Raw genomic sequence first — 13,542 nt, 5'->3', positions numbered from 1 at the left:
AAGCATCATTGTACGCCCTCAGCAGCACCTTAATGGCACTTCTCCCACAAGAGAGGAGAGCTATACAAATATACCAATGTATAAAGGGCACCCATATACAATGTGTCTGGACTTGAAGAGGCTCTTACTGAGCGCTCAATAGGCCAAACTCCCCTTGGCCCAGTTACAAGCTGTTCTCTGACCGGCCAGATAATTGTAAAAAGCAATGAGGGCAGGTTTCCTCAGGTTCAGTCCCAGATAGCTTCAGGAAATTTACATCCCCCACAGCCTCGATGTTGAGTGCGTGAGGACATGCAGCCCCCTGCACTTACACGTTTCTCACATCCTTACTTCGTGACTACAAAAAACACTTTGTACTGCGGTTGTAGCTCCCATTTGAGCAGTGTGATCAGATCAGGCAGAGCCACATAAAGCCTGGGATGCCAGTGAGGGATGGGCACGCGTGTGGCTGCTAAATTAAATCAATGGGATAATCAATAAGTGGGGGCTGGAAGAAGAGGATTACTTAGAGCTGGAGGAAACACTCGGTAGGCCATTCACTCATTTTGATTAAAGACCCCGCTTGGTGGTTTGACACAGGCCAGTGTGCAGTGGGTTGACACCAGATCTGGGTCAATTATGAGCTGGGATCCTTTCAATTACTCGGGATGTTTGCTCTGTAGTTTGTTTGCCAGATGTGGGAATATGAGTAAGGTTTGAAATATTTGAACGCCTTGTTTGATTGATTCATCTGCCCACGTTTGAACTCAGCTTATCACTGCTTGAAAAGTATGGAACTTTTCCTTGAGTTATTTAAGGTATTGAAGCCTTGTTGCTGCCAGACTGTGATCAAAAGCTCCGCCCGGTACTCCAGCTCAAGTTTACTTGTCATAAAGCCAAACATACAACAATATAAGAGTGATTAGCCACTCTGGAAATGACTTGATTGTGTTGAGAGAGTACATTGAGCAAGGCCGCAGGCAAAATCCCTCTAAAGATTTCGCTTTGTTGATGTAATTTTATTGGAGGCGTGTTTTTAGGATATGTTTGCATACTGAAAGGTATTTCATATTAACACGCTCAATGATGACACGAGCCCGCTTGTCACACACTTCTATGGTCCCTTTCATGTAAAACACACGTGTGCATTCAAGCTAATACCAAACCTCTATCACTGGCACCGATTCAAAGCACAGCATTCAAGAATTCCATAACTATCTGCGGCTCACAAAGAACATAACCGCTAATAAAACCCAACCACCGAGACTTATAGGCTAAGTGCTTTGCAGTGGACAGCTAAAAATAATATCTGGGAGTAACACCAAGAAATCTCTGGGGATAATGCCAGATAATCACTACTACACATCCTCATGGCCTTAAACCAGCAGCAAGGGGTTGCAGTGGCTGCAGAGTTTAGAAGTGTGGGACGACTGGCAACTCTTCAGTGCAACACATGGGACTTTCATCAAAGCTGACATCAAAGGCTGAGGCCCAAGCTTAAAATCTTTTGGGGATTTTTACAAAACCTCAACAAGAGCAGACACACTGAATCTGACCATTGGGAGTCAGATAAAAGCTAGCCACTGACGCTTTAGCGCAAATTAAAAGGGAATTTTTTTGAGTGATTGATTTTTCCATCATCACGCTCTGAGACATGATGAGCAAGATGACAAATATGCCGAATGACAGATCAGAGTATCATTTCCAGTACAATTAGTTTCAAATGCTACCTGCTTGGGATCTGGTGGCCAGTTATCACAGTTATTGCCTTTTTTTAAAAATTAAGGTTTCAGCAAAAAACAAATTCAATACAATAAACAATGCAGATGTGCCTGAGGTAGCACAAAAACAAGAGATAATGTTAGTAGTGGGTGTTCAAGCTGTAATGGGAATTCCAACTGATGAGTAACCCGCCAAACCAGCCACAGTACATGTCCCTCCCCCCTCCTGAGAAGTAACCCTGAAGCAAAGAAAGCACAGCCTCCAAAATACAAAACACATACACGGGCCCCTCAGGATTAAATGGCCCTGACTTAAACCAAAGCGAGACCGTTGAGACTTACGCCAAAGCTGAGTGTATGAGGTGTGTGGATGATGTTATCCCTGCTGGAAGTGTTGCATCAACTGCCAGCTCCTAGGGGGCGGGCTATCACATGAACTACGGCAGGCCTGCTGGGCCACAACAGCGTTGTAGTGCTGTGTGCCCAGCGTGTAAAAGAGGCTACTCCACTCTGCTGTGTTTCCAACAGCTATTATGTATTGCATTAATGAAAGGGTCCTACTGTTAGACACTGAGTCACACACGACTACAGCACATGAACACCTGACAGAGAACCATCTCTAATGGATTCAAACAGAGGAAGTGTAATGTTGTGAAGATCTATTATCCGATATAATGGAGAGTATAGCACTCTGCTGCACAACATGTGACATTTACATTTTCCATTAAATATAATAGGAGTCCATATTTCATACAATGGATAGCATCAATATGATTAAACCCCAGAGTAGTGTGATTTTGCAAGTGTTGACCTCGGATACACCAGTTGGAATCGGCCATCTTGGATTTTGGGTTTACATACCCCAAAAAGGAAATAATAAATTCACGTTCATGCTGTGGTGTTGGGCATTGAATAATAATAATACAGCCAACACTGCAGCAACAGTCTAAACTTGTCATAATCTCTCCAGGGTACCAAGTAGCTAACATCCAAGAATAACGATTGAATAATATAATGTGATAATATGATAATGCTATGCAGTGTAAAAACCTACACCGTCGTGTACGGTCATGAAATATCATCAATTGGACTTTTTGACATTTTTTCCATATTGTGGAACAAGGACATAAGGCAGTGTGCTTCAACTAGGTATATGTAAAGCCTTCAGGGTATAAATAATGCAAAATATATATGAACACATGATAAATCAAACCTCTCACATGTCTCAGTCAAGTCCAATGAAAATTCCTAAAAGCAAACATAGATTTTTACTCAACCTCAACCACACTTTATTTAACAAAATAGAAGCAGGTCAAATATCGCAAAGCATATAAATGTAACTTTGAAACACAGCGTTTGAAAATTATGACAAATCATCAGTGGGCTGTGGCACAGTAATATTCCACAGAAGAGACACATAGTTACCCCAGTCCCCCTCCCCCCGTCGTGATTGGACAGAAAAGCAGGGGGAACGGGAGTTGAGGGGGAATCAAGGTGACTGGACGAAAATGCAGGAAGGTGACGATGATGATAATGATGATGATGATGATGAGTGTTTGTCACAGATCTGCTGAGATGTTAGTCCCAAGGTCAAGCTGCGCGTGGTTACATATTTGGGAAGTGGGAGAGGGAGGGGCGACAGTAAGGGTATATACACATACATGCAAATGGTCACGCAACTGCTCTCTCTCACTCTCTCTCACTCTCTCTCTCTCTCTCTCATTTGTCCTCACACAAACGCACACGTGCAGCGCTGCATGCCTGCGCGTGCACGCACGTGCACACGCGGGCCTGCACACACACAAACGTAAGCACGGGTTAGGGGCAGGCAAACAAAGGAAGCGGGGGAAGTGATTCAGCACCGTGGGGGAGATACTGTAGGCCTACCAGCAGGGGAAAGAGGAGGGAGGGTGAGGGGGAGTTAGGGGGTGTAAGCCCATCTCACTACAACTCTGTACACGCTCATCATGGCCATGGCATCTTAGGTAGATTCTTGCCGAATTATGCTGAAATCTTGTCTAAATTAGACATCTTGCAGTAGGTTTCTCAAAGAAAATAAATTGGCAAAGTCAAAATAAAAAGTCACCAGCACTGGAATATTACATTATAATTAAAAGATAATTAAAAAAAAGCAAATTGCACATTCCTTGCATCTGTTTCAGACACTGCAGAGAAGTTAAAGATTTGAGAAAATTTTGGAAAACTGGAAGTATGCCCCAACGTTTTAATGCTTTTTCGTTGTTGTTGTTGTTTTTTTTTCTTCTTTTTTTACCCCCCAAATCTACGTTCAGTTAAAGCAGTATAGGCTAAGCAGCAGACCTGGCAGCTCGTGAGCTCTGCAAAACAGGTATTCAGTCATGGCATTGTTTTCACGAGCCCACAAAAACCATGCGACCGCCCAAGAAGAGTATCTCAAGTTCAAAATGCTGAATTGAAAAAGGCATCTTGCATTATCAAATTATCTCCGCTGTATGCGTGTGTGTGTGTCCTTTTCTACCACCCCCTCCAGTGAGGGAGTCACCTCTTGCATCTCTATGATCTGGCCACATGCTGAGTTCTTTCCATGGCATTGGCGCCGTTTGTTAGAAAGCAAGAACCACCACCCCCCCCCACCCCCTCCCAAAAAACAAAACAAAAACAAACAAAAAAACCAGCCTATTTCAAGCACATGTTTGTAGTAAATACAGTGAGTTTCAGTTCTCTTATTTGGACAAGATTAGATGGCTTTACAAAAGCTCACAATATGATGAAAGTGAATCATAGCCATAAGCTTTTTCTTGTGGAGGAATACTTTTTTTTCTGACATTAAAAAAAGCATTCTATTCTATATCAGTCTACCTGCGCGGTTTACATAGATCGAATTATTACCTACATAGCTCAATTGAAAACACTTCTTTGCTCAGTTGTTGAAAAAATATGATGGTATAAACCCCCCATTTAAATGACTTGGTTCTTCTTTTTTTTTTTTTTTTCTTCCTCTCACCCAAAGCAGGCTATATTCATTGACACACAAAAACCACGGAACTGTTATTTTAGCTACATTAACTTTGCAGCATAAGCATCTGAGTGACGTTAATTGGTCATGCTCATCTGCATGTCTGAATATCTGAAAGTCAACAATTGGCACACCATAAAATAACACAGTTTACATTCATAAAGGAGATGATGACTGTGCAGACGTGGATTCAATCTGCACCATCTAGTACGGTATAAATAACCCCAATATTTATCGACAATCAAATGATAACAAACAGAAAAGAGAACATGCACTGACAGCTTCACTTCCATCGCTCCCCTCCGATAGTCATCCTTATCCCTTGTTGGTTCTTTTTTCTTTTTCTTCTTCTTCTTCTTCTTCTTCTTCTTTTCTCCAAACAAGTTTAAAACAACAAATACAAATCCTAACTGCAGGTTCACAAAAAATAGAGAAATGGCACTTTGTAATAGTCATATATAATTCTTAATATCTATATATTGTCGTCATATTGATATAACATGAAAAGGGTCGAGTTTGCTTCTTTGTTGGTTATGGTGGTTATGGTTCCTCGCCGTCGTGTGTGTGTGTGTGTCTGTGTATGTGTGTGTGTGTGTGTGTGTGTGTTGAAACCATGCGAAATATCATCATGCAGATTATGATACATCGGGTCCGAGTATTTACATTTACATTCATGCGTTCGTGCACCATTCCCCGGGTCCTCGGTCCTCGCGCTCTCTCTCTCTCTCTCTCACACACACTCACACACACACTCACACTCACACACACACACACGCCCTCTCCCCTCGCTCCTTTTTTCTCCCTCTTTTCTGTCTCATACAGATCCGTAGTCCGATTGCGGCAAATAGCAGAACTAGGAGGGAGGGAGGGAGGGGCGGGAGGGGGTTTTAGCCAGGGGGGCTTGGCATATACATATATTACAGAGTGGGGGCCTGTGCAGCAGCAGACTGACTTGCTTGGTTCAACTGGAGAAAACAAGACAGAAACAAGTCTGTGTTCGCCTGGGACGAACAAAAGCGGATGATTCTTGCCGTTTTAGTCATTTTGCGCACGTCAAGTCTGTCTGTGTCTGTTTGTAATCCAGTCTGGTGTTGGCTTATTGTACCAGACTACAGCAGAGTCCCTTTACGCGTCATTCGTCGTGGAGAGGTGCGTGCTGCAGTCGAAGCCCCGGTGCGCGCCCCCGTCCGCGTTGTAAGGCCCGCTGTGCCAATAAGACGAGTCGCACACCGTCTGCAAGGAATTGATCTCCGAGGCGGACGAGTTCCCCTCCCTCCGCTTTGATCGCTTTCGATTCCGCAAAATGAACACAAGCATCCCTACAACAGTGAAAGCGGACGTGACAAACACCAGCAGCAGCCCGGGGACGAGCACCGAGATGGAGACCCTGTTCGGCTCCAAATAGGAGTTCGAGCGCGTCCCCGCGTCCAGGGTGAAAGTGCTGTTTTTGGCCAGGGAGGTGGGGGAGGTTCTGTCGTAGAGTTTGGGGCACATGAGGTCGTTCCGGACGTAGCGGAAATCTCGCTTCCAGAACTCTTCGGGGGACTCGCACTTGAGATCGCTCACTATCACATCGGCCCCGAGTTTCTCCGTCCACTGCTTGAAGGGCACGATGTTGCACGAGCAATCCCACGGATTCCCGTGCAAATCGATCTGTATGATTGAATTGAGCTGGTCTAACACGCCAGCCATGGGGAGATAGGGGAAATAATTGTTATGCAGACTAATCTTAGATAAAGAAATCCCAAGGAAAGCATCCACGGGTAAAGATTTCAGCAGGTTGTTGTTGAGGAACAGAACCCTCAGGTTGGGCATGGGGCTGAACGCACCTGCCACTATCAGCTGGATGTCGTTGTATTCCAAACTGAGATATTCCAGATTCACAAGGCCCACAAACATCTCCGCTATCAGCGTATCCAGATAGTTCTTATCCATGTACAGCCACCTCAGCTCGCTCTGGTTCTGGAAAGTGCTGTTGTCAATCACCTTGATGTTGTTCCCACCCAGGTCAAGCAGGTTGAGGCTGGAGTAGCCGAGCAGCTGGTTCTTTTTCACCGCGTGTATGTTGTTATCTCTCATGTTCAGCTCGTGAGCGGCCAGGGGCTTGGGTTTGAGGTTGGATAAGCTCTCGATCTTTTTGCCCTCGCAGTTGACCCCCAGCCCCTGTCTGGAGCCGACCAGCTTGCAGTTGCACGGCTGGGGGCACGTCACGTTGTGCAGCTGCTCCCTGTCCCCGTTCACACCTGTCAGCACCGGAGTGGGCCTAGTTTTCAGCTGCCAGTTCTCACGAGATTTGGAGCGGCTCTTGGCTCCGTGGCCGCCAGGCGTCGGGGGCCCGCTGGCGTCTCCGTTGGGCTTGTAAGGCGTGGGACGCGGGCCGTGGGCCGCGGTCTCCGAGATCTCCTCCTGGGTGGGAGGGGCGACCAGGCTGGTGTCCACGCCGCCGCTCTGTGAAGGGCACAGATCCGCTTCTGACGTCTCGTTTAAGTCGCTCCCTTGCAGCCTGGTGGGAGCCTCGCATATCACCCTCCCAATGAGCGCGTTATGCGGTATGTTCTCCAGCCATTCCTTAAGAGAAACCAGGTCGCAGTTACAGTCCCACGGGTTGTCCTCCAACAAAACCTCCGCAATGCCCGGTATTTGTTCAAGGATCCCCTCATAAGGCAACGTTTTGATTCGGTTTCCCCGCAGGTCGAGATGCGTAATGGGCACATGTTGAAACACGTTTATAGGTAGCGCACTGATGAGGTTGTCGTTAAGTATTAACACTTCAAGTTTATTTAGGTCCCTGAAAACGGCGGGGTCAATATCCCTCAATAGATTAAAATCAGCTTGGAGATATTCCAAGTCGTCTAGCCCCAGAAATGTACTCTTCCTGAATGACCTGATCTTATTGTTATTGATGTGCAGTCTTTTCACCAGCTGCAGCCCCAGAAAGGCGCCGGGGACAATGTCGTGCAAGCCATTGTTTTCCAAATGCAGGCTCACAGCATTGTAAAAGTTGGCGAACTCGTTGGGAAATAGCCTGGATAGAGAATTCCCGTGCAACAGCAAGTGGTAAAACTGCGAGCTCGGGCCAGTCAAATGCTGCAGAGTGGTGAAGCTCCGTTTTTCGCAGTCTATGTGCAGATCTCCCTCGATGTCGTTGCAAGAGCATATCTGCTCCTTACAAACGTCCCTTGTAACATTTCCACCAGCAACACAAAGAGCCGCATTCAGCAGAACAATCCAAAGCAGCATTTTTCAACGTGAACAATTCATCCCCGGTTTCAAGACATACGAGCTGTGAATTTAGTCTACATCAGTAAGAAGAAGAGCTAAAAAAAAAAAAAAAAAACGAGGGGGGGGGGGTAGATATAGACATTTAGGGAGAGGATAAGGCAGTCTTTTATAACAGATCCATGCTGCATCTAACCTGCACTTGTGTCCAGACTTCCAGTTTGAAAATGCCCACGTAAACGTCTCTTTCACACCGACTGAATCCTCGGAGCCTCCGCGTGTTTATGATAAAAATCAAAAACAGCGAGCGACAGTAGAGTCCCACACATCGTTCGGCTGTGGTTTTTTTTTTCTTTTTTTTTTTTTCTCTCAGTTCGTCTAAGACTGACCTTGGCAGGAAGAAAAAAAAATTGAACAAATCCGTGCCTTCTCCTTCTTCTCCCCCCCAGTCGTGCTGCGTGTTGCGGCGTCGGGAGCTGTCCCCTCTCCCCTGGTGCTGAATTCACACCCCTGCGCTGGAGCTCGAGAGGCGATCCCACCGCTGCAGAACACCCGCATCCCCGCTTACATCCTTCGGCGTCTTGCCTCGCTCGTTCTCTCCCCCCGTTTTTCTCTTCTTTTTTGTGTGTGTGTGTGTGTGTGTGTGTGTGTGTGGCGATTCGGGGAATCACAAAGAGAGGAACGCGGAGACAGTGTTCATCCTAGCGCGGTGCTCTAAGAATAATCTGACACCCTCTACTGAGCTGTAATGGCAAAAATCCGTCGACTGACTGAGGGAATGCTGAGAAGAGAGGGCAGGAAGAAAAAAAAAAAATCAATCCACATATAGGGGCGAGATTTTCTTTTTGAAATCACACTTTTCGATGTGCAGGTTATTTCCCTCCAGAGGCACAGAAAGAGGTCTCTGCCACCAAACCAGACTCCTACTGTCAAACCGTCTTTTCACTCTTAAAGCTCGCAGCTCCATAGTAAAAGTGTCGGCATCGAGACCGCTGGTGAGCTCTCACATTAGGATCGTGATACCTCAGCTTAACGGCTTGAAATTACCCCCTTTTTTCCTTACAGGATAAACGGCATCACTTCAGCGGATCGCTCCCCGTTTGCGCCACAAGCCTCCGCTGTTACAGCCGCGACTTTCGCCCCTTGCTTTGAAAACACTGTTGAATGCGGTAAAAACAATAATCCGCTACAGGCATGGCTCAGTCCAGCAAAAAAAAAACAGTTGACTATACAACAAACGATGCGTCAGTGTGGCACCCTATATGCGCATGTGTGCGTGACGTTTTTTCTTTTCTTTTTTTTTTCCCTCCCCGATATAAAACCCTTTGCAAAAAATAGATCTACAACTGTAAGGAAAAAAGAAAAGGGAAGTGGTTTGAGCAGATTTCCATCTCCTATCGATTTCTGTTATGCTCCATTGTTTGAGAGTATTACATCAGCTGAAAGGGGAGAGAGAGAGAGAGAGAGAGAGAGAGAGAGAGCTCAGGAGAGTTGAGGTAGTTATCAATCCCCCCCTCCACCCCCCCCACCCCCATCCCTCACCTCCTCCTCCATCTGCAGTGCTCAGTCGGAATTAAGAGGAGGACAGACAATGGGATGCTAAGTTAAATATCCTCTCTCTCTGACATCATTTTTGCAGAGAGGAAACAACACACACACATAAATACACACACACACACACACACGCACTCACACAAGTGCAATAAGAGACCAATCTAGGGGAGTCAGGAGATTCCGGCAAAGCATCAGCGGTGCTGGCAATAAGGAAAACATCATTAGGACCTCCTACATATGGCTGTAAAGCATTCCCATTATGGTCCATTGACTGGTTATGATTTCTCCCTTCCCACCTGCCTGCCTGTCTATCTGTCTATCTGTCTGTCTGTCTGTCTGTCTGTCTGCTTTTTTTGCTGCCAGTCTGCCTACCTGTTGGCTTTTCTGTTTCCTTTTTCTCCTTCTGTCCTTTGTTATCTGCATCAGATAACTTTGTCTGTGTAGTAACGAGTGTAATCCCACAGTATTGAACAGAGCACACACAGGATATTTACAGTGTCCTTGTGGGTTAAAACCACAAGAATAATCAGTGGTGGAATGTAAACAAGTACATGTACTCAAGTACAGTACTTTGAGGTACTGATACTTGATTATTTTGCTACTTTAAACTTGCACTCCACTACGATTCAGAGGGAAATATTGTACTTCTTAGTCCACTACATTTATTTTACAGCTTTAGTTACTTTGCAGATTCATATTGTTAATGCAAAATATAGTCAACAGATGCTTACACATTAGTGCATCAATAATAATAATCCAGTTATATGATATATATATGTATATTATTCTGAAATGTGTTATTCTGCATACTGAGTACTTTTACTTTTGGTACTTTAAGTACATTTTACTGCTAGTTTTCTACTTTTATTCCAGTAAAATGAATGCAGGATGTTTACATGTAACCGAGTGTTTCTCCACTGTTGTATCGGCACTTTCACTTAAGTACAACATCGGGAGTATTTCTTTCACCAGTGAGGACAATAGACAAGGAATAATTGCATGGGGCTCAGCATCATGATGTGATGCAGACTGTCCAGTTGCATTAGTGTGACGCTGGACCAGAGGAGCTCATACGTCACATGCCTACATAGTCGCCGGGCAAACAACGCAACTCGGGCTCAATTCTGAGCAGCACATGCAGGCAAGGTGAAGGCGTGTGTGTATTTATTTATTTATTTTAATAGGGACAAGTATGGAGCATGGGCCCATGACTCATACCACAGGTTTTATATAGCCTCAGGTAGTTTGTAATGCCTGGCCCTAGATAGGTCTTCATAAAATGACCATAAAACTCAATGACAAGCACCCGATCATTCATGACTACACAACTGAGCCGTTGTTTTAAAATGACCCCAATCATGATCCATTTTGAGTTCCACATATTGATCCCGCAGGAGAAATGCGTCTGTCCAAAGGAGGATTTTACAAAGGGCATTTTACAGTTCCCCACAGACACACAGTGAGTTACTGAACCAACCATGTCACCGAGCGAGCATCAATGAAAACATCTCTGCCGACTTTACACATCAAAGTCTGCTTCTCAGTGTGGGGTAGTACTACTGCATATGTGAAAAAAAGGCTGATAAATGACCTCAAGTGATGTCACTTGAGTCAGTGTTGGTTGGGGCTGAAGGCTACAAACCTCTGTGGCCCGCCCCCTGTCCGTGTTTGAGGCTCAAGGCTACATTAGCCTCTCGTAGCGCAGCACATCTGAATCTCCGACTGAACTGTCAGCAGTCAGGCTGCATTGTGGGTGATGTAGGCGCCAAGGTTTCGACAAGGAAGAAGGATGTGTGGGATAAAAGAAGACGATATATGGTGCTATGGTATGATAGGAGTGCAACGCTAAATCAGTGGAGTGAATCAGTGAAGAACATGGCAGTGGTGGGAGCTTATCCTCTTCCTGTCCAAAATCTGAATTATTTTGGACAGGCATCTTAAGAGGCTATATTGAAGTTGCACAATAACTCAAATGTATTCAGGCAATGGGCCGCAATAAAAGGTGTATGAGTGTGTGTGTGTGTGTGTCGAGGATAATTGCCAACTTTTAGCTAATAGTTTAATGGTTCAGATTTGAGTTATGTATTCAGTGTTATTATTCTATTTTTCTGATGTTGTTGTTGTTGTTGTTGTCCTGATGGGCTTTTTTGGCTCTACAAGATGACGCTAATATTGTTATTGGCATGCAGGACGGACTGTTATGCTCTGTCTTTGAGATAATTATATAGCTCCATGGAATCCAACAATTCAGATAGCTTAATAGTGATTGCTTTTTGTAATCGTTTGCATGGTGTGGTCGCTGTAGAGCTCAAACCAACACTAAAGCCAATCAATAGCATTCAATCAGGCAGCAATGTCTGGCTACAAGATTGCTTGCTTTCCCTCTCTCTTTCTGCCGCTCAGATCTGGCGGATATTACTAAACAGCCATTATTGGCACTCACCAGTTCTATGTGGTGCTAAGTGACATGCTTGTCATGCTTTGACACATTTTGACACATTGACTTCCCTGAGACAGACATATTTAAAGAATCCCGGGATTTTATCAGGCTAAGCCACCATGTTTTCTTTTGCTTGACCTTCCCACCGGCCTGCATTTAAAGACTTATTTTTCTTCCCTCTCTCAAACGATTAAGACATGTGGCGAGCACCTGACCTGGATTTGCAACCGGGACAGAAACAGCAAGCCTTGCTGCTGAATCTAAAACCTCTCCATTTAGCATTTTGCCGCAAATCGCCTCATCAGACAGCAGATATGATCTTTTGCCCTTGGCATCCGAATCCCCCACTGAAATTTTGATTTACCATTTCGGGAGGGGCGACGGAGCAGACACATGCCACATCAGCTTTGCTCCGCTTTCCTCCAGATGTGCACGCTCATCTTCAGGAGAAGTACTCTCTCCCAGGGTTTCAAAGGCAGGAGGTATGGAGAAACTGAAATACTCTACGGGTAATTACAGAAAGGTCAGGAGCCATGTTAAGCTTGTTTTCGCATCAGAATGTTCAGCTTTGTGCGCGTGGGCAGCATTCAAAATGAGGCATGGCTTGTGGCAATCCATGCGTTGGGAGTAAATAACATTTGATCAGCAAGTAGATTAGGTGAACTGGAAGAAGTGTTATCTGACATCCTGCCAAACTTTTCATTTTTTTATACTGTGTAACACACAGAAATGAGGTGCCAAATCATCATGTCGGTTAATGAGTAAAAGATAAGGTATGATATCGCTGACTGATAATCTGTAACCATGTTGAAAACAACAGGATTGTACATCACCAGTGAGAAAAGTGGTTTTTATGTAGTGCTGAAAGGGACGTCTTTATAAAAACTGAACCTTTTGTTTCTCAAGAACGACCATCAAATGGTCCTCTCTTTTTTGTAACACCTTGTTTTAATTATGCAGCAGATGTGTCATGTACAGAAAAAGATGAGTCAAGTGCAGACTGGAAATCAATACAGCTATTGGCGGAGGCAGCAGCACCGCTCCCAATGTATTGAGCGGCGATGCTGCACGGGGAATCAGCAGAATGTTTGACTGTAAATCTATACATGTCTATCCACAAACTCAATTCACCCCCCCCAACCCCTCCTCCCCTGTCTTTACCATCAACACAACTCATGCAGGGCTGAGGGTAAAACATGCATGTCGTGGTCTGAATCAGCGAAGGAAAACAAACACTAAAAAAAACTTTCATGGGAACATCTAGTTCTCACAATAAAAGTAAAAAAAAACACTAGTGTTTGTCACTTGCCTTAGAGGAGAACAATTTAATTATAGCTTTGAAACACTATACTGATGCCTCATGACATTGCAGTCAGTACACTGCGGCGTCCTGTAGCAGTAAAGTGTTTTTAAAAAGCAATAAAAAGAACAAAGGGTTAAAATAGTCAGTTCTCACCTGCAGATTTTGAACACGTATATATATATATATATATATATAATGTCAAACCTTCCTTTTGTTAGCTTGCAGGCTAAGATGACAGACAACCTTATTGTCTGACATGTATGCAAGTCATTGAATTGCATGCTTTGTAGAATGCCAATATTCATCCTTTGCAGCTTCTGTCAATAATCCT

At 44.7% G+C, this 13,542-nt stretch overlaps 1 protein-coding gene across 1 annotated transcript; it reads right to left on the bottom strand.

Moving 5' to 3' along the window:
• Positions 1-5,820: 5,820 nt before the first annotated feature.
• LOC139306835 (SLIT and NTRK-like protein 1) lies at positions 5,821-7,935 on the bottom strand. The gene has a single exon (XM_070930793.1). The coding sequence runs from the start codon at positions 7,933-7,935 to the stop codon at positions 5,821-5,823; it is 2,115 nt and encodes a 704-aa protein (XP_070786894.1).
• Between the last annotated feature and the right edge of the window lie 5,607 nt (positions 7,936-13,542).

The sequence above is a fragment of the Enoplosus armatus genome, chromosome 24, assembly GCF_043641665.1.
Source record: "Enoplosus armatus isolate fEnoArm2 chromosome 24, fEnoArm2.hap1, whole genome shotgun sequence".
NCBI lineage: Eukaryota > Metazoa > Chordata > Actinopteri > Centrarchiformes > Enoplosidae > Enoplosus > Enoplosus armatus.
The sequence above is the reverse complement of the archived record's forward strand: the minus strand, read 5'-3'. Positions and strand labels throughout refer to the sequence as shown.